General features: G+C 39.6%; 2 protein-coding genes across 4 annotated transcripts; both read left to right on the top strand.

The window, feature by feature from the left end:
- The first annotated feature begins 623 nt into the window (after positions 1-623).
- On the top strand, positions 624-20,005 carry rbp3 (retinol binding protein 3). 3 transcript variants are annotated; one of them, XM_042397925.1, is made up of 5 exons: positions 624-897; positions 16,558-17,671; positions 18,000-18,190; positions 18,607-18,749; positions 19,139-20,005. In XM_042397925.1, exons 2-5 carry the CDS (start codon positions 16,571-16,573, stop codon positions 19,462-19,464), a joined length of 1,761 nt encoding a protein of 586 aa, XP_042253859.1. In that variant the 5' UTR covers positions 624-897; positions 16,558-16,570; the 3' UTR covers positions 19,465-20,005. The 3 variants fall into 3 exon arrangements, with proteins under 3 accessions (XP_042253859.1, XP_042253860.1, XP_042253858.1); XM_042397926.1 differs by lacking the exon at positions 624-897 and adding an exon at positions 11,308-14,507 and having other exon boundaries at positions 17,423-17,671; XM_042397924.1 differs by lacking the exon at positions 624-897 and having other exon boundaries at positions 14,548-17,671.
- On the top strand, positions 1,897-4,778 carry gdf2 (growth differentiation factor 2). The gene is made up of 2 exons (XM_042397930.1): positions 1,897-2,821; positions 3,835-4,778. The coding sequence occupies exons 1-2, from the start codon at positions 2,470-2,472 to the stop codon at positions 4,746-4,748; spliced, it is 1,266 nt and encodes a 421-aa protein (XP_042253864.1). The 5' UTR covers positions 1,897-2,469; the 3' UTR covers positions 4,749-4,778.
- Positions 20,006-21,889: the final 1,884 nt, after the last annotated feature.

Raw genomic sequence — 21,889 nt, 5'->3', positions numbered from 1 at the left:
ATGCCTATCAGATTTTATAGAGTCCCAGTATCAGCCTTTATCAATTCATAAGAGTCATTAACAGTCTGTGTCTGGTTGCGCTTTTTTTAGAAAAATCATTTAGTACACAGGAAGTGATGTGTTTTATACTATGTTTAGAAGAAACAGACGACGAAGTGGGTGGTCAGAAACAGCCATTGTGGATGAACAGAAAACAAAAAAGGTAAATAACCTACATAAATTTGATCTTCATCTACAGAAAATCCAAGGGAAAATGTCAATTAGTGCCATCCAAACAGCTCAACTGACAGGTGAGCTCTGGAGAATGCAGTGCGGAAAAACTCAGGTCAATAATTGTCCTGTGAGCCCTTGGCAACCTGACCAAGGCGTACCCTGTGAGCTGACTGTCCTCCGTGACCCCAAACAGGATTAAAATGGGTGGACAGAGATGAAATGACGCAAGCCACCACCAGCGGAGTATCTTGCTCCCTCTCTATCTTCTATAAATACAGGAGGTACATCAGACCACCGTTAAGTTTTTACATATTCTTTCAAATATTACGTTAATCCATTTCAAACCAGTTTAGAATTAACTGATGGATGCATGGTGATTTTTTCAGTGGTAGGACTACTGCTGGTAAACTCTCATATTATGTGAAATCATATGTATGCATGTGTTCTAATGCCAGTGGGCAGTAACACAATACCTAGGAATGCATTAGCTACTTTTTTCAGTAATGTGTAGTGAAATTCAGCAATTAAATTACACTTACTATTCCTGGTTGCACCGTAGCTGTTATTTTAACAATTTGGGAGTCTGGTTTGGTACACTGGTCTTGTACACGTTAGCTTGGTGCAGAAGCTGAAAGTTTGGGGAGGCGGTTAGCATCTACCAAAAGAGGAGATATGTGACTCCAGGTAATTCCAAAGTTGTCTCATTTAGATGTTGTCTTATGTTAGCCACTTGTTAGGCCTAAATCAAGGAATGTTCAGATTTGGGGTGTACTCCACAGCTTCAATGAAGTGAGAACTTACTGCTATGTTTAGCCACTACAGCTAAGCTAGCTTTTGATGGTCAATAAATACCTCCAAAATGATGGCTGTCTACTTGTTAAACCACAATGTCTCGTTTTCTTTTTCTACATTTTAAATACAGAAGCTGTGATGTGTAGTTGTGGAGACTTTGGAGGTGCTTAAAGGCACTTTTGACTAAGCTAGGCTGAGTAAAGTAAGAAGTAGTCCAATTAATTACTTTTGCTGTTGAGTAATTAGAAATGTTGTTGCTTTTTTCATTACATGTAGCAGCATGTAATGAATAATTAATTACATTTAAGTAACTTTCCCAACACTGTATAATGCGCAAAACTTGCTTTGAATGTGTGACATATACAGTATGGTGCAAAAGTTTTAGGCACTAAAAGCAAAGTGAGGATGCTTTCAGAAATAATGCCATAAATAGTTTTTATTTATCAATTAACTTCATACAAAGTTAATTGAACAGAAGAAACCTTAAATCAAATCAATATTTGTTGTGACCACGCTTTGCTTTCAAAACAGCAGCAATTCTCCTTAGTACACCTGCACACAGTTTTTCAAGGTACTACCTGGCAGGTAGGTTGTTCCTGCATTTTGGTGAAGCTGCCACAGTTCTGGATTTAGGCATCTCAGTTGCCTTGGTCTCTTCATGTAATCCCAGACAAACTCCATGATGTTGAGATCAGAGCTCTGTGGGGGCCATACCATCTGTTGCAGGAGTCCTTTTTGTTGCTACAGATAGTTATTTATGATTCTGGCTGTATGTTTGGGGTTATTGTCATACTATAGAATAAATTTGGGACCAATCAGGCGAATCCCTGATATTATTGCATTATGGATAAGAATCTAAACATCTAAAGTGCCTAAAACTTTTTTTATTCATCTGTATGAATCTTGTAGGTTCCAAAAACACATTTTGGTATTTGTAGCAGCTACATTATAGCAGCAGTAGCAGCTACATCATCTATGCATGCTTGGACATGAGTTAAAAACAGAGTGACTTGTCAGAGATACAATGGTGGTGGTAAAGAACACAGTGTGCTGTATGTGTTTCTTTTAAGTGATTACAGTTTTGTTTCCACTGGCCTCTTTCACCCTCAAGCTGGGAAAAGGCATTTTATGGAATTATCTGTTTGTCAGTAACCTCACAGTTTCCAGTGGCTCTCTCATTATCGCCGTCAAGTGTTTACAGTGTCTTCATTAGCAGCCAGCCCTCTACTGATAACAAAGCTTAAAAGAAGGCATCAATGGTAGCGATAAGCATGGCCAAGCTACTATTTTGGTTAACACACGTCTCCGTGTTTACTCTGGGAGCATGGGAGCGGACATCAGGACAGTGGTCCTTGTATTGGGGATCTCCATTTTCAAACCTTGCCATCGCAAAGTCTGTTTTCAAGCCGGGAAGAAGGTAAAGTTTGTGCCAGCTTGTTTGCCCACGGAGAATCTCATTTCAAAATGCAGAACTCAAGAACATTCCTGTTCCAGGTGTGTTTGAGTCTGGTGGTTTCTACTGGCTCCTGCACCTGTAAGCCTCTCAATAATGACATCCAAAGTGGGGACCCTGAGGGATTTTACTCTCAGCTGTCAGAGGAGGACCTTCTGGAGGAGGAAGACGCAGAGTTGAACATGGAGAACCTCCTGGGAACCATGAAGGAGGGCTTTCTGAGAAAACTCAACCTGTCAGACGTTCCTCAGGAGCACAGCAAGATCTACCCTCCTCAGTTCATGATGGAGCTCTACAACAAGTATGCGTCCAACAGCACGGCAATCCCTCAGTCTGATGTCATACGAAGCTTCACTGTCCAAGGTACGATGTGAAATTAATTTCAAAATTTATTTCACAACTAAATTTTATATGGATATTTATTTTCCCCAAAGGATGATGCCTACTGACCTTGATGATCCCAATTACCTCTAGCACCACCATGAAGTTGACATTTTTGGCTTTTAGTGAAATGTCTTGACAAATATTGGATGGATTGCCATGAAATTTGATTCAGACTTTCATTGTTCCCAGACAGTGTATAGTAACTTTGGTGATCCCCTGACTTTTCCTCTTGTGCCACCATAAGGCTAACATTTGTGGTTATTTTGAGTGAAATCTGGATGAACTGTAATCACTTTGATGATCCCCTGATGTTTCATCCAGTGCCATCAAAATTTTAATTTGTCCAGTACTTTGATCTATGATTACATACTTCCAAAAAAAATTACATTTCCATCAGTCTCAGCTGCACTGTGTTAAATGCTTATTATCAAATGTTACCATGCTAAACTAAGATGGTGAACATTGTAAACATTATACCTGCAAAGCATGAGCATGTCAGCATGCTGATGCTAGTGTTTAGCTCAGAGCACTGCTGTACCTGACTACAGCCTCACAGATTTCAGTAGTTTAGCTAATAAGTGGTGGTTCTGAAGCAATATCTGCTTGCAACTCCTCATCACTGGTTGAAACCATTTCAAACCAAAGTGATCTTTTTCTTCATTTTATTTTTAGAGGCCTCAAGGAAGTCTAAAAAGAAGGCATTTTGGGGAGCAGAAATACGTGTTTTCTGGTTTTCACTTCATAATCATCTTGGGACCCCTCCGATTTATGTTGCAACCCCCTTTGGGGATTGGGAACCACTGCTCTATTAGTATCCCAGAACACCTCTTTCATTGAATAGTTGCGATACAGTCAAAGACTGAAATGCTTGTATGGCCAAATAGAAACATACCAAATAGTGATTCATTTCCAAGTAACCCCCCGTTAGACAGTACAAAATTTCAGCTGCTGTTTCAGATAAAGCCTCTGACCTCTTCGTATCTCTCCAACAGATATAACTCACTCAGTGACAAATGGCACAAAGTCAAAGCACAGGCTGCTGTTCAACGTCAGCATCCCAAACCATGAAAAGATCACTACTGCTGAACTACAGCTCTTCTTCCTCCCGGATACAGGGTCAAGGGTCACCTCCCACAGTTTCAAGACCACCGTCAAAGTCTATGAAGTGGATTACAACAATTTCAAATCCACAACCCAGCTACTTGTTGGCAGAGAGGTGACAGGTTCACAGAGCACATGGGTGACATTGGATGTGACTACAGCTATTCAGAGTTGGATCATGTCAGGCCATGGAACGACTGGATTTGATGTAGTGGTGGATAGGAAGGACTGTGGGGTTTCTGGAAAAGAAGCAGTTGGCTGTTTAAATATGAGTATGTCTGTTCGAGATAACACTTCAGCGGCTTTGATAGTCTTCTCAGATGACCTGGGTAGCAGGAGGAGGGAGACAAAGAAGGAACTTCAAGAGATGATCCTCCATGAAGAGGAAACCATTTTACATTCTGGTGCAGACTGGAACAGAGGGTATCAACTTCCAAATGAGATCCTAGAGGCTCAGCATCCAAGGCGGAGGAGAAGAAAGGCAGAGAGGGAGTACTGCCAACGGACCTCTCTCAAAGTCAACTTTAAAGACATCGGCTGGGACCGCTGGATCGTGGCGCCTCCAGAATATGATGCATTTGAATGTCGAGGATTGTGTTACCACCCACTGACGGATGAATCAACCCCGTCCAAACATGCCCTCATCCAGACACTGATGAACATCAGGAACCCCAAGAAGGCCAACATGGCATGTTGTGTCCCCATCAAACTGGACCCCATCACTGTCATGTATCAGGAGAATGGGCGCCTCACTATAAGATACCTGTATGAAGAGATGAAGGTGGCAGAGTGTGGATGCAGGTAGTCAGAAATAATTGATGTACTCACCGTTGCAGCACAGATGATTATAATGGTTCTGCTGCATTTCATTCAATACAGGCTGATGTTCGCTGTTGATAGATCATATAACAACCTCCATGCCCATGTTTTCCAAATAAAATAGATCCAAATGGGAAACTGTGAAAAAGTTAGCTTTTTAAGGGTTTTTAGCTAAACATGACAAAACAGAAAACCAAAGAAATCAGATATGTTTACACAATATATTTAATGTGCATTGAAAAGCTTGATCTTACAATGTCTTGCTCTAATATGTTTCAATTTGTCATATTTTTACAGTACAAGTGTATTATTATTTTATGTTGCAAATTATGAAAAACAGCAAAAAAGACAAGTAATAAGTAAGAAAGAAATTTAAAAAAAAAAAACTTCCATAAATTTTGTTGGCAATGGACATCTTTAATTACTACTACAACTACTATAGAATGATATTTTTTGTTGTATTTTTTGTAAAAGATTAAAATGAATGAATGCTGAACCAGATCCATTAGCAATGTCATGTTTGTAAAAAGTAATTTCAATAATAATATGTGAGGGGTAAAATTGACCTCTTGGCAGTGGTAGGATGACATTTAATCACAGCTGATCATCTGCTAATCTTGTGCTAGACATAATGTAAATCTGTACATTACTATTGTAATTTGTTTATGTTAATGTATATGACGTAGTCTGTAAACCGCTGACACATAGAAATATGGGACCTGTACAGTGTATCCAGTTATTTTGCTACATTGCTGCTGTTGCTTCCACTATAAGAGAAAATGTGTAGAAAATTCTGTGTTGCTAATGCAGGTCAGCTGTGACACACTTCTACAGTGGACACAACTGCAAGGTCTGTATTAATAGATATCAGGTAGATCATCATCCTTTTAATAAAAATTATCCAGAATTTGATGGAAACAATTTTTCCCTGCAGTTTCAATCTGCCAAATCTACAATAAAATTGGTCTCAGTGTGCATGTGTGTATGTGCATGAGTGTGTGTAAAACCCTAAAAAAAAATTAATCTGTATACCTTCCAGTTGAATGTTTTTACTGTATGTCTCATAATTCCTATTTTAAATAAGAATAAATGTGATAATTCAACAAATAAGTCTGTCTTGAATTCATTATTACATTCTACTTATAACCTTACACACAATCATGTCGCACTTGAAACTCTAAAACATTTCAGTGACTCCTTTAATTCCAGCTAATTATTTGCTTCTCACAGGATTTCACTTTGTAATCCATGGTGAAATTCAGCCATTTCTGAGTAAGCCTCAACATACAGTATTTGCAGTTAAATCTCATAAGGTTTCATACAGTATGAATTACCAGTTGTAACAGAATTACAGAAACCTCACAAGAGCAATAATAGCAATTTAAATAGTTGAGTGTCATAGAGGAGATTGTTTATCTTGTGCTGATAAGTTCTAAATGTGGCAGGCAGGCAGATTTTCCCCTCTTTACAAATTTACTGTGTCTATAATTAACCATCATCTGTGGATGTTTGCAGCTGTTTGTTCTGGGAAAGCATCCAAAGCATTACTAGTTGGGTAAATTTGTATTTGTACGTGTGATTTACAGTCACATTCTCTTTTAGGTTTTGCCCATAGCTGTGAATGGACCACAGTGAGTGCAGCTGTGCTTTTAATCTGACGACCCTGTCATCCCCTTGCAGTGACTGGTAGACACCAACTGGAATAGTTGTAGTTGAACTCACCTTTGGCCGGCAGAGAGAGCAAGGAGTGTTGAAATTGTAGTAGAAAAAGCACAGGTGTAAATAATCAAATTAATGATGAATAATTCCATTTGCTTTGGTATTGTGCATGTTGGCTCACTGTCATGCTGTCACGGCTTACTGGCACACTAGAAAAACAAAACCATTGTTAAGGTTATTAGTAACACCTGTGTTTTTCCTACTATGACGAGTCAAAATGTCTGCTTTGGAAAAGGCCCATCACTTTGGTAAACTGTTTCCTGGAAAGGGTGGAGAATTGCAGTGCAGTGACCAATTACACCTGTGACTATTTTTCATTTAATGTAAAATGGAAATGTAAAAAGAACATTTTATTGGGAAGACACAGTGCCAAAACACTCTCATTCTCATGAGATGTTTTTGTCACTAAAGTAGCAGTGGGGACGCTTGAATCCTGCAGTAAGTTATAACTGTGTGTCCCACTCCTTGTTAGATAGTGAAAACAGCTGTGTACCCACTCAGCAGTGATCAGGCACTGTCAAGAGATTCTTCTATAGCAGGTGATATTCTGTTAAAGTTGGTTCAGTCTACTTATGTGAATGCTTATGTACCGTATAAGCATATGCAAATTTAGACATTACCAAGAGGGTATTTTAAGCCTGTGTTTTTATTTGTTTGCCCTTTTTTCCCCAGAGTTGCTTTTTTGCCTCTGTTCCATTAAAATTTTTGTTAAATACCCTACACAGCCCTGATCCACCCATGCAGGGGTTTTCACTTTTTTGCCTGAAAAGACCTGTTTTTACTGTTGGTGTGTACAGACTGTGTTTGCTTAACATCTCATCCGGGTGGTACTGTTTACACCATATTATTTTATGGAGTTTGGTGACCTCATGTAATTCCCAGCATAGCTCCACCCACCTCCAACCTGAACTAAAGTCTAATTAACCACAATAACTGAAAACACCTGTGTGAATGTGAAAGGTTTTTAGTAAAACTTTTTTCACATGGATTCCTGCTTCACTTGTTGAATTGCTCATCATCCTTTTCCAAGCATTCCAGTGCAAAATATAATCTAACACCCTTATCATTAACACGCAAAAAACCCCCAAAAACCTCATTGCAAGTGTGAACCCAAACTGCAACAACTAGGCAAGGAGTAAACTGCCTTTGGATCTGAAGCAGCGAAAGAAGCTAGGGAACTTAAACTACATATTTTGTAGCAAACCATGAAGGTCAAATAGTTAACTTAGGCTTTTTCAACTTTGTAACTGTTCTGCTACTTTTTAGCTTTTCACATTATATTATTCTTAAATAGGTCAATTAACTTTTTGTTGTTGTTGTTGGTGGTGGTGTACAGGGTTTTGTGAAATCCTGTAAAAATCCATGTATAATGTCTGCACGTAGTATGTTATTCACATCATCCCTGACACAGCAACCCCTGATTTACCAAAATCCTATTTGTCTGTAAATTTTCTCACATGGGGTTTTGTGTGTGCAACAAACACAAACTATTTTAATTTACCCTAAACTTAATATAATATAATATTTTGTTACTTATGTTTAATTTGACTGTTACAAGAAAATTACAATTTAAAACAGAGGCCAATATAACATGAAGGTAGAAACAACATGCAAATGTTTTGAATCCCATCTTCAAATATAAATAAAGATATTGTTTGTACTATAATTAGGGCTGTCAATCAATTAAAATATTTAATCACAATTAATCAAATGACTGTCCATAGTAAAGTGCAAATTAATCACACGTTTTTTATCTGTTCGAATTTTACCATAAATGGACATTTTTCAAGTGTTAATACTCTTCATCCTCAACATGGGAGTGGACTAGATATGCTTGCTTTATGCAAATGTATGCATTTATTGTTGGAAATCAATTAACAACACAAAACAATGACAAAGAAACCCTCACAGGTACAGCATTTAGCTTTTTAAAAATAGGCTCAAATCATAAGTTATGGCTCTCTCAAGCTCAACAGGCAACAGATGGGCACATTGGCCAGCTAAATTTTCCATTACTTCAGTACTGATTAAAGATCACTCCCTGGATCCCTCACTTCAAAAGCAAATCACACAACGTAATTGTGTCCAACCTCACATGGGAAAAATAAGGCTCACAAAAACATCCCTTTACGCCATGGGATAAAAACAGGATAGTATAAAATGAAGCAAACAATAAATAAAGTGAGCAGGAAACAGTGGAAAGGGAGTATAAAAAATAAATTACTTTCACTCTTTGGTCATCATACAGATTGTGTAACTTTGATACAGTGGTGGCTCTCCAACAGTCAAGTATAGTCGTTGGATGCGATCCAAATTATGTCATGCAGACCCTCGTTCTCTACAATGTTAAGTGGCCTGCAAGCTGTAGCTACACATTTAGCTATTGCTGTTGAAAGCTTGCTGCTTGTAGGTTTGTCCATGGGTTTCCCTAGCACACTATCAAGTGTGGTTTGCTGCAACTGGGATTGTTGGAGACTAATGAGGCTGCCTGCACTAGCATTAGCACTTAGCATTTAAGACTAGATGTAATAATAACAACTTTGTTATAGTAATAACTTTAGATTGACAGAGCTTTGAAGCTGAGCTTGCCATTCAAAATACCTTTTTTATCCATTGTTCCTTGCTAGTTGCCATCTGACTTAATGCTAGAGGACAAAACTACAGGTGAGGCAAGGGATCACCATAACAGAACCTGCGTTAATGCGGTCAAAAATAATTAGTGGCATTAAAATGAATTTGGTTTAACATGTTAATTTTGACAACCCTTAATATAATAACAAATAATACCAATCATTTCCCATACATTTAATTGTCATCATATTGCACAATTTTAGCTTTGAAAATATTTGAAGTCAGTGACACATCTTATCAGAGCTGAATTCCCTGTGACAGGACCAATGAGGGTTCATATAGACACCTACACATCCTTCCTGGGTAACCAAAAATCACTCGTCTCAAAATAGAACAAATAACAAGGCAAGCAATCCTATTTTAACATTTTTGGAAAGCCAAGAAAATAATTGGCTTTGGCCTCATAAGATACTCCCCCCCAAAGGAGTCATCAACAGTGTGCAAGTCAGTTTAAAATGTCTGAATCGTCGGTTTGTTGTTTTGTTTTTACACAACCATTTATAATATGATAAAATAGATTTTTTTGGCCACTTGAGGGCAGCACAACAAGCTGTAAACACAAAACTGACATCACTGTACAGAGTTTATATGTAACAGTGGCTTATGCACACATTAGCAGTCACTTAGCGTCATGTTGCTGTTCGCCTGACAAATGTAAATCCAATATTCACTCTTCTTTTACCTTTGTTTTGCTCTCCACCAACTGCAGAGGGATAAATCTGGCTCTTTAGTTGCTAAGTGCTTCACTATGTTCACCAGTTAACTGCTAGTTTTGTCTTTCTGCTGTTTGGTGCTGGCTGGGTAGGTTTTTAGGTAAGCCTTAAATTTTTAGAGCTTCTTCACTGAAACAGCTTCCTGCTGTGGCTGAAAACAATACTAAGAATAATAAAAGTGAAACAAAACAGAGGTGTGAACTCAAAAGGAAAACAATGAGTTAAAAGACTCTAAAATGCTCCATCGCAGAGTTGCAAACTGCAGAATTGCATTATAATTCTACAAGGGATGCCTCTGACATTACACATAGTGATTTGTTCAGTTAGTAATATTAAAATATTTATTAGAGCAGATTTTAAGGCACAATTGACAGAGGCAAATATATTAGTAATCTCTTTTCAAGTCCCCATGATGTTGGAATTTCAGTGGGCTAACTAGCTTACTGAGATAGCAACTCTGTTTCTGTTTTTTAAACCTTGCCTACTGACCTGTAAGTTAACCAATTAGTTTATTTCAGCCTCAAGAGCAGGCTTCCCTTTAGAGAATACTTAAATTCCAAAACTAAGTTTGTAGTTGCTTTTTTATTTCAAGCAAGTTAACAGTTTGGGATTTCAACATCTAAGCCATTGCTGTAACTTGTTTTTGTATTTGACACGTGAGGGCAAGGTATGACAGAATACGGTGTTTCATAGGAATTGATTGCTGTCCTGAAAACTGGCATAGGGGATTGTATTATGTAAGGTGTATTAAAATTTAAGAGGTTAAGATTAGCTGGGCACCGCATAGCATTTGGAAGCATATGACGTCTGGCTGCATAATTCTGAGCTGCAAAAATGTCTGGATCAGCGTCTTACAGGGTCCTGAGCTGACCACATTATTGATGTCAGGTTCAAGTTCATTGCACAGATCTAACTCTTCAGCAAATATATCATATGAATTAAATGAAAGAGTGAAAACTTGTCATCTTGGTACATACAATTCAGAGGGATACTTTTTGTTGTTCCACAATCCACCAAGTGAAAAGATAAAATTATTGATTAAAAAATACAAGAAACTAGGCAAAACAATAATGTGGAAAAAATAGCAAAGCAGGGGAAAGAGGGAAGTAAGCAAATAATTCAGCATTCTATCCAGATAAAGACTTTCCAATCAACCTTTTGTTCCTGTATCCAGAGTGTGGGAGTGATTTTTTTTTTATACCCAATTCTGATCCGGAGTGTTTTAAGGCGGCTTTGCCACGTGACCACAAACTGTGTAATCATGTCATCAGTGAAGTGACCCAGACATGACCCCTAAAGCTACCAACAGCACCAAAATACACCACTATAAGCCTTCATAACAGACCATTGAGAGAGAGAGTGAGAGGGAGGGAGGGAGAAGGAGTGTGAGAGTTTTTGATCAGGCATTCGCAATTATCTGCCCACCCTGGACATATTTCTTACCTGTCATCCCTCGAATTTTGTATCTAAAAGAAACGTAGAAGTTGTCAAATATAGGATAAATATTTTAACACGGTAAATTCGGTAAATGGTGGACTGTAATTCAAGCCATTTACTATTACTTACAAGACTATAATGTAATTGTAAGTAATAGTAAATGTGTCAATTACATTAATAAGTCTTGGACAAAGACAAAGCAACTGTATAAGTTAAATAAAAGTAAGAACCCAAACATGTATTTTGTTTGCATGAGAAAAGGTTAGAAACTGCACCTCTGATTCACCGATTTTTATTCTGTCTGCTATTGTCTGCTGGCTGAAGCACCACAGATAATGCGATTAAAGGTTTATTGGGGCCAAAAGCCTCTTATGTTGATGTTGTTGTCCAAAAAAAACTATGACAATGACAGTGTTCCCTCCTACAAAACCCACCATCTCTCTACACAGACAAATGAACTAACACAACCCAGTGAAAGAGAGGACAGAATAGTTCTCTTTCTGTCAGTGATGGCGCAACACACACCACCACTGCTAGTGATGCTTCTCTTATGTACCCTTTCTGCCAGCTCATCATTCCAGCCAGCTCTGGTGTTAGAAATGGCTAAGATTCTGCTGGAAAACTACTGCTTCCCTGAGAACCTGGTTGGGATGCAGGAAGCCATCCAACAAGCCATCAACAGCGGAGAAATCCTGCAGATTTCAGACAGAAAGACCCTGGCAGCTGTGCTGACAGTCGGAGTACAAGGGGCACTGAACGATCCGCGGTTGACTGTTTCATATGAGCCCAATTTTGTCCCAGTGATGCCACTGATGCTGCCATCTCTTCCAATAGAGCAACTGATCCGGCTGGTGAAGAACTCTGTCAAGCTGGATATCCTTGAAAATAACATTGGCTACTTGCGGATAGATCGGATCATTGGTGAGGAGACAGCAGCAAAGCTTGGCTCTTTGCTGAGGGAAAACATCTGGGACAAAGTTGCTCACACATCCTCACTGATCTTTGACCTGAGGTACAGCACAGCAGGAGAACAGTCTGGAGTTCCCTTTATAATCTCCTATTTCTCGGACTCTGAGCCCCTCGTTCATATTGACACTGTGTATGACAGGCCTTCAAATACAACCAGGGAGTTGTGGACCATTCCGTCGATAATGGCAGAAAGATATGGAAAGAAGAAGGACGTGATTATCTTGACCAGTAAGCGTACCATTGGGGCGGCTGAAGCAGTGGCATATACACTAAAACACCTAAAGAGGGCCATCATAGTTGGAGAAAGGTCGGCTGGTGGGTCAGTAAAAGTCAGAAAGATTAGGATCGCCCAGTCAGAGTTCTACATAACAGTTCCTGTGGCAAGATCTGTCAGTCCAATTACAGGCCAGAGCTGGGAAGTGAGTGGTGTTTCCCCGACAGTCAACGTCAATTCCAAGGAAGCTGTTACAAAAGCCAAGTCCCTTCTGGCTGTAAGGGGTGCCATTCCTAAAGCTGTACAACATATCTCCGACATAATCGGGAGGTTCTATGCTTTCACTGACAGAGTTCCAGCTCTTCTTCAACATTTGCTATCTACAGACTTATTCTCTATTGTATCTGAGGAGGACCTTGCAGTCTGTCTCAACCAGGACCTCCAGACTGTGTCTGAAGATCCACGACTAATCATTAAATACATGCAAAACAATGCTGCCATTGTAGAGGAGGATGCTGAGCTTTACACAGTCCCAGAAGATCCACAATTATTACAAGCAATGGTTGATAAAATGTTCAAAGTGGAAATTCTCCCTGGTAATACTGGATATCTGCGTTTTGACAAGTTTGTCAAGTTGTCTGCAGTGGATAAATTTGATGAGCTCATGGCCAAAAAGGTGTGGGAGCCCCTCAAAGATACTAATAACCTGATTATTGATCTGCGCTATAACACTGGTGGATCCTCTACCTCTCTTGCACTTATACTGTCTTATCTGCAGGATTCCGCCCAGAACTATAATTTTTTCACAATATATGACCGAATTCAGAACACAACAACAGAACATGGCTCTCTGCCCAAAATTACAGGCCCAACCTATGGCTCCAAACGTGGGGTTTACGTGTTGACCAGCTACTACACAGCAAGCGTTGGGGAGGAGTTCGCTTACCTGATGCAGTCCCTACATCGTGGCACAGTCATTGGGGAAATCACATCAGGTACCCTGATGCACTCAAAGACATTTCAAATAGAGGAAACATATATTACCATCACTGTGCCCTTCATAAACTTCATAGACAACAATGGGGAATGCTGGCTGGGAGGTGGTGTGGTCCCTGATTCCATTGTATTAGCCGAGGAAGCTGTGGACCACGTTCATGAGATTGCAGATTTTCACCATGGGCTCAGGTCCCTCATAGAGGAAACAGGGAAATTGTTAGAAAAGCACTATGCAATCCATGAAGTTGCACTAAAGGTCAGCAAGGTGCTGCTGAGTAAATGGGCTGAAGGTTTTTACTGGTCTGTGGTTGACTTTGAATCTCTGGCATCTCAGCTGACAGCAGACCTCCAAGAGACTTCAGGCGATCACCGCCTCCACATCTTCCATTGTGATGTTGAGCCTGAGTCACTTCATGAAGTCCCAAAGATCCCTACAGCAGAAGAAGTGGGATATATAATCAACGCTCTGTTTAAAACTGAGCTTCTGCCAGGTAATGTTGGCTATCTAAGGTTTGACATGATGGCAGATGTAGAGGTGGTAAAAGCCATTGGGCCTCAGCTGATAACGTCTGTGTGGAGCAAGATATTGAACACAGATGCCCTCATAATTGACATGAGGTACAACACTGGTGGTTATTCAACAGCCATCCCCCTCTTGTGCACCTATTTCTTTGATACTGAACCTTTGCGGCATCTTTACACTGTTTTCGACCGCACCACAACCACCATGACAGAGGTCATGACATTGCCTCAGGTCAGAGGTCAAAGGTATGGGTCCTCCAAGGACGTCTACATCCTCACCAGTCATATGACCGGGTCAGCAGCTGAAGTGTTCACCCGCACTATGAAGGACCTGAATCGGGCCACAATCATTGGGGAGCCAACAATTGGAGGGTCTTTATCAAGTGGAACCTATCAGATCGGGGACAGCGTTCTGTACGCTTCCATCCCTAACCAGATTGTTTTGAGTGCCATCACTGGGAAAGTGTGGAGCCTTGCAGGGGTTGAGCCTCATGTTTTTGCCCAGGCAAATAATGCTCTTCCTGTAGCACAGAGGATTATTGCAGCAAGGCTGTTAAAGACAGACCAAGGGGCATAGTTTCTCACATTGTATTCTCATTTCCTTTAAAAATGATTCCTTCATTTTGTCCTGTGTTTAACACTACTTCAATGAGAGTCCAGTTTTTAAAAGCTGAATGTGTTAGCAGCCTTGTAGTTAATGTTGCACACAAACCAATGATGTGGTCCACCGACCACAGCTACAGTATATAAAACAGACTTAAACCTGTAATGAAATTTAATCATTGAGTAATGTTTTGCCCATTGATCCTTCATTTAAAGTCAGTAATGTGTCCCAGAACCTTCCCTACTGTGTAATTAAAGGGGAGGTCACCTTGTATAAGAGAGCTGTCAACGCAAGAAGAATCTCATTTGTCTGGTTTTGGTTTTAGCGTCACATGGTTTCAGAAGCCTACAGTAGTAGTAAAAAAAAAAGAATATTTTGATTTTTTTTTCTTTAACATGGATAGCATTTTTACATGGGTAGCATTCATACAAAAATGTATTTGTTCCAAGATCAAACAGCTGCCTCTGCTATGACATTTACTTTTACATTTAAGGTCTTAATTAATTTTACATTTAAGTCTCCCTGCCTGCATGCAGAGAGACTTGCAGTGAATGAGTATGTATGGATTCAGTGTATATCTCATTACAGCAAGGCACTTATAAGTTGTGGATAGGATCAAACCTTACATCTATTTATTATCCATTAAAAACACTATAGAGGATATGTCTGATAATCCATTTACATTACAATTGCCTCATTTCAATGTGAACAAGTGAATAAGTATTGTCAATCAAACAACTTTCAGGTTTATAAATATCCACCAAACATCAGTATTTAAATTACATTAAACTTTTTCATTTATACGATGACATACAGTATAACCCCACCTGTATAATTTCATTCACATTATGTTAAGTTTTTCTCTTTTGTTTTCAAAAATCATTATTATTATGTGTGTTATTTCCTTTGATTACATTTTAAATATAATGCATTGTGAGGTAAATATTCTGTCAGCCCATGGATGAAAAATGATTGGATCATTATATAGATGTATGTTAATGTATTTCATTATGTTGGATAATGTGTTGTTTTTTGTTTGTTTGTTTGTTTTGTTTTGATTTGATTTTTGGTAAATGTCTTTGAATTCCTGTCATTCTTTGCTTTTTGCTTTGCACTGTTTTTTCAGTCTGGTGTAATGATGTCTGGGCTTGTTTTATTTCCTAACTGCACAACTGACCAGCAGAGGGAGCACGTACCAAACAAACCTAAAATGAATCTTGCTGTTCACATCCAAAGGAGACACACTCAATCACCAACTAAGCTGAAGTGCTGCCATTAAATGTGTACCATTTATGAAACAATAAATAATTTAGTGGTCCTTCTTATTTTAAAAATGCTTTCCTATATTCCTGTATGACTATGAAGGAAATATTGAGCAGTCATAAACTTTAAGTTTTGTGTTGAGTTATATGGCAGTCATGAATTTTAACAGTTTTTACAACATTCTCTAGAGTCTAGTGTTTTCATCTTCGAAAACAAAAGGAATTTTCCACTTGTATACTGACACCAAGGGGCTTAATAATTAACAGTCACTTACCCTAGCAGGGTAGAGTATTTTCACCAGACCTTAATCCTTTTCTAGATATTTGTTACTTACAAAGCTGACCTTACATGACACAGGTAGCTTTAAATAGTTGTTCAAAATACCTTGTGTAAATTTAAGACCAGTATCTTTGGAAACACCTTCTGGTTACTACACCTACTTGGCGGGGTTGTTATTGCCTTACAGAAGGACTCAGGATAATACGATTAGAGGTTTATTGTGGGGTAAATCCTCTTACAAGTGTGTTAACAGAACCCTTGCAGCCAAAACAGTGCCATTTGACAAAGAACCTCTTCGCAGAAGGAGGTTCGTCTCATCAGCGACCACTTGCCATCCACTCACCCTTTGTCTGACTAAACTGAGGAAAATGGCAAAGGCTCTCTTTCTCCTAGCATCTATGCTAGTTTTGGGAAATGTTGTCTTTATCCATGCTTCGTTTGATCCCAGTCTCATCGTAGACATGGCAAAGATTGTCATGGACAATTACTGCTCCCCAGAGAAGCTCCAAGGAATGAAGGAGGCAATTGAAGCAGCCAGCAGCAACACAGAGGTTCTCAACATCCCTGATGCTGAATCTTTGGCTAATATCCTCAGCGGTGGAGTCCAGACCACAATCAGTGACCCACGCCTGAAGGTCTCCTATGAGCCAAACTACGTCCCTGTGGTTGTCCCGCAGATGCCTCCCTTGCCCCCTGAGCAGCTCATCGCTGTCCTCCAGACTTCAATCAAACTCGACATCCTGGAGGGCAACATTGGCTACTTGAGGATCGATCACATCCTCGGGGAGGAGGTCGCTGAAAAGGTTGGCCCTTTGCTCCTAGACCTGGTCTGGAATAAAATCCTGCCGACTTCAGCTCTGATCTTTGACTTGCGTTATACCAGCAGCGGGGACATCTCAGGAGTCCCCTACATTGTGTCTTACTTCACCGAAGCTGAGCCTTTGGTTCACATTGACAGCGTGTATGACCGTCCCTCAAACACCACCACAAAGCTGTGGACTATGTCCACACTTCTGGGGGAGAGATATGGTATAACCAAACCCCTCATCATCCTCACCAGTAAAAACACCAAGGGCATTGCCGAAGATGTTGCCTACTGCCTCCGTAATCTGAAGAGGGCCTCTATTGTGGGCGAGAAGACAGCTGGGGGCTCAGTGAAAGTCGATAAAATCAAAGTGGGAGACACTGACTTCTACGTTACCGTGCCAACTGCAAAGTCCATCAATCCCATCACCGGCTCCACCTGGGAGGTTACAGGTGTGACCCCTGATGTTGAAGTCAATGCAGAGGACGCCCTTGCTACCGCCATCAAGATTGTCAACCTCCGTGCCCAAGTTCCAACCATCATTGAGGAGTCAGCAACCCTGATTGCTGACAACTATGCCTTCGAGGATGTCGGTGCTGATGTTGCAGCAAAGCTGAAAGGGCTCCTAGCAAACAGTGAGTACAGCATGGTTGTCTCCAAGGCCAGTCTGGAGGCTAAACTGTCCGCTGACCTGAAGACACTATCTGGGGACAAGAGTCTGAAGACCACGAGCAACACCCCAGTCCTGCCACCAATGGTAAGACCCTTCTACATTGATTTTTGGTTGAGATAGTAATTGTCCTTGTCAGTTGTTACTTTCTTTTTAAAAGTCCTTTTTCCATTTTCAGCACTTAGAACTTTTATTTGGACATAGAAAAATGTACATCCAGTGATTTTGCAGTTCAGTGGATAAAATGTATGTATGTATAGCCTGTGTTTTAATTGAGCTAAGGGGAATCCTAATGAATGAAATTAAAGTCTCTATCAATAATATGATTAAATTATGCAATATACCATATGAATAAAAAAACCTTCACCATGCTCTCAGTGCAAATCTGTAAATCTTGCTTGTCTTTCTCCCACAGGACTATTCTCCAGAGATGTACATTGAGCTGATCAAAGTCTCCTTCCACACTGACATATTTGAGAACAACATTGGCTACCTGCGTTTTGACATGTTCGGAGACTTCGAGGAGGTGAAGGCCATTGCCCAAATTATTGTTGAGCATGTCTGGAACAAAGTTGTCAACACTGATGCTATGATCATCGACCTCAGGTGGGTTATCCTGCTCACAGCGCGAGGCAAAGCTTCCATTCAAAATGCTATGTGTCCATTTTTGAAAACAAATCATTCACCAAAGCTGCTAAAGCTCATCAGTCTATGTCTAAATATAGAGGATTAAGTCAGTAAAAGTGGGGTAATGATTGTATGAGGATTGATTTATTTACTGCTAATGGATATTTCTATATTTCTAGAGGATTAACTGAATGCACAGAGTTTAACATACAATTTTGGAAGCCTGGGAATAAAAGGAAGACGGGATCATTTTGCAGATTAGTTGCTCAATAAAGTCACTTGATCATAACTTCTTGCTTAAAAACATCTCGCTATATGTTACCTCACCTCAGCCAAGATGAGATAATGCAGGTTGACCTTTATCAATGCAAAGATTTCTGTAACTGCATTTGCAGGAACAATCTTGGCGGCCCAACAACAGCCATCTCAGGCTTCTGCTCTTACTTCTTTGATGCCGACAAGCAAATTGTGCTGGACAAGCTGTACGACAGACCATCTGGCACCACCACAGAGCTCCAGACCCTGCCTGAGCTCACTGGTAATTGAAAAAGAGATCAAGCCATTGAATTTTATTCATTGTAACAACCTTTACTATCGCTGTGTGATATCTCTGGCCCCTACTTTTACATGAAAAAAAAATTGTGGTGGGTCTGGCTAGTCCCTGGCTAGTAAAGTCATTATTGAATGCATCTTTGTTTAGCAAGTGAGATTTATTTTATTTATTTATATCTTCTACATGTTTTGTTTAGGAATTATACTGTAGCTGTGCCCTCAGTCCTGCCCTATGCCTTCATCCAGGACCCCTTGCCCATTCCTTTTCTCCTCCTATTCCCTCAACTCTTTTTATTTTCAACCATTCATCACTTCTCTACCTCATCTGCCTCACATTTTAACCTCATTCTAAATCCATTTTACCCTCATTTTCAGGCATAAGGTATGGCTCCAAGAAGAGCCTGATCATCCTGACCAGCGGAGCGACTGCCGGTGCAGCAGAGGAGTTTGTTTACATCATGAAGAAGCTTGGCCGCGCTATGATCGTCGGAGAGACCACCGCCGGAGGCTCCCACCCACCCAAGACATTCCGTGTTGGTGAGACCGACATCTTCCTCAGCATCCCCACTGTCCACTCCGACACTGCCGCTGGGCCAGCCTGGGAGGGAGCTGGAATCGCACCTCACATACCCGTCTCAGCTGATGCTGCTCTTGGGACCGCCAAGGGCATCTTCAACAAGCACTTTGCAGGCCAGAAGTAAAACATGTCTTAAACAGAGCCAGGGGGTTTCAACAGTCACTTATGCTTTGGCAGCCAAATGGTTTCAAGATTTAGAATCTAGACTTGTTCAAGAAGTGAAGAATGTAGGTTAAGCACAAAATCCAGAGTGTAATCTGTTATTTGTTCTTGCAATACATAAGCCTTTTTAGCCTGTTTGCAATGTAGAGCAAAGGTTCTAAAGCAGGATTTACTTCTAGTTTTTATTTCTGTTGAATGCTACTCTGGCTGAAGGTAAATGAAGATGAAAAACTGGTTATTTTGTGAATTGGGTATGAAGATGTCTGTGTCAGTTGCATCATCAAAACACCTTTCAAAAATTAAATTTTTGAGAAGTCACTTTTGTAACAACAAAAGTATACACTAAGTTGGGGCCTCTGTAAAGTAATCCACTACTCTGTTCAGAAAACATCACATGTGATGTCCACATTGTGTATTGGCAATGCTGTATGCCCATTATGCAGTGAACTTCATGCAGTGTGGACCTACTTGGGTTGTATCAATTCCAGTGGTGAGACACAATAAAAAGCCAAAAGAAATACAAAACAAAGGTGTGTTGGTCATGTTTTACAGCAACAGAAATGGTTTTGCCGCTACATAAGTCAATTTATAAATGTGTCCTGTATCTACTGTACACTACACTGGACATGCAGTCTTTTTTTAATTTTATACTGTAAAACTATAACCATAACACTTGGTATCTCTAAAACTGATTGTTACAAGATTTCTCTTTATGATGCAGTTCACCAACAGTAAAAAATATAGACTTCTACAATAGCTACATCTGTACTTTACAGTAAACACATTCTCAGCATTTAAGGAGTCATCCAACAGAAAAGCAACAGATAATTTCATCATAATTGAATGTGAAGTATACCACAAGCAGAATCAGCTTTAGGGGGTGTTGTGCAGCTTTTCAAACCTTGTTTTTTGTCAGTGAAAAATTGCAATTTTGAAGATTACACTGTGTTTAAGGACTATTATGTCAAAGACTACAGGAACATGTTAGTCCATGATGTGTGACACCATCCGCGGTTTTCGTGGGTTATGTCCTTTGTAATGGCACTATCAGACCAAAAATCTGCCCTAATAACTATATTTACATACATCACCACATGGTCTTGATGGTGGTGACTAACATTCCCTCATTTCAGACCTAAATTCTGTCAAAAATGATTGCTTTTGCCTCCCTGACCTTCTGTTTCAGAAAGAAAAAGACACCACAGAGAGAGGACTGGACCCTCTTCTTCATATGTTAAATATCAAAATAGAGTCTAAACATTACACACAGGTGTAAATCTAAATTTGCTTTAAATCATACATTTTTATGTCAAACTTTTTGGCTTTAAATTTTTAGCACTTGACTATATTATACATATTTGCTGTGTATGGGCCTTTCTGTTTTGTACTCAACACTTATGAGTGTGACTGATTGAATATTACCAGGACAAGCTGCACTAGATTGACTGTGAGAAGAAACTGGTTTTATACTCTGGAAAAAAAAAAAAAAAGACTGAGATGACTTCTATTTTTGTGAATGAGTGTATTTGAGTGTATACAAGTTCGATTGTTAATGGTTGTGTTGCATTTGAATATATAAGTGGGCGTAAGGGTTTATGAGTGGATATAAGTGGATGTGAGGCAGAAGGGCAAGACTCTGGTACTCTGGGAAACAGGATTTGTAAATCAACACATGACAACTGCCTGGTTTGTGTAGAAGTGACACAATAGCAGATTGTGTGTTAGTTATACAAGTATTTCTCAGAAGAGGAGTGATTCTGGAGGAGGAAACCTCAGGAGGTGGTTACAAAGAACCTTTTTTTTTCTGGCTAAGTTTTCCGTTGCCAGCTCAGACTAGCCATAACCTTTAGTATCTTCTGTAGGTAGAATGTTTCTCTTAGAAACAAGGCTAGATTACCCAGGTGACCTCAAAAGGGCAAGGTCCAGTGTCTGAAATTTGGTTTTGGTGATTGGATTCATTTTAAACTTGTTTGGAAATATGGAAATATACTCTGCACAATAACACATCATAAAGGACTTCAGGTGGGTCCTCTTACCTGATGTCAAAGATTCCGTCTTTAAAAGGGACCCTGTGTCAATATCTAGTTTTAAAAACTTTATTATTTATTAATTAAGCAGATACAGATTTGATCAGTCCTGCACTTACAAATGATTATGGATCATTAATAAAGGGTTAAATGTCTCACACTTTCTGATAAGTCATCAGGTCTTAAACATTATTATTGAAGAGTTAGTGTTTTACTTTCTCTAAGTCATCAGGTCTGCAGTTGTATTTAATAAGTCATTAATGAAAATAATGAAATTCTGCAGTTATAAATGTTAATAAATTGTTAATAAGTGGATTTTCATCTGGATGCCCTGCAGCCTTTTCCAGAAGGTAAATTGGT

The sequence above is a fragment of the Thunnus maccoyii genome, chromosome 20 (assembly GCF_910596095.1).
Source record: "Thunnus maccoyii chromosome 20, fThuMac1.1, whole genome shotgun sequence".
Lineage (NCBI taxonomy): Eukaryota > Metazoa > Chordata > Actinopteri > Scombriformes > Scombridae > Thunnus > Thunnus maccoyii.
Note: the sequence above shows the minus strand (reverse complement) of the source record. Positions and strands in the feature narration are given on the sequence as shown.

Excerpts from the sequence above, each read along its gene's own strand:
- gdf2 (XM_042397930.1), top strand. The coding sequence starts at position 2,470 with ATGCAGAACTCAAGAACATTCCTGTTCCAGGTGTGTTTGAGTCTGGTG. Across the intron at positions 2,822-3,834 it reads ACGAAGCTTCACTGTCCAAG|ATATAACTCACTCAGTGACA; the intron begins GTACGATGTGAA and ends TCTCTCCAACAG.
- rbp3 (XM_042397926.1), top strand. The coding sequence starts at position 11,598 with ATGCGATTAAAGGTTTATTGGGGCCAAAAGCCTCTTATGTTGATGTTG. Across the intron at positions 14,508-17,422 it reads TAGCACAGAGGATTATTGCA|ATTGTCAACCTCCGTGCCCA; the intron begins GCAAGGCTGTTA and ends ACCGCCATCAAG. Across the intron at positions 17,672-17,999 it reads CCCCAGTCCTGCCACCAATG|GACTATTCTCCAGAGATGTA; the intron begins GTAAGACCCTTC and ends TTTCTCCCACAG.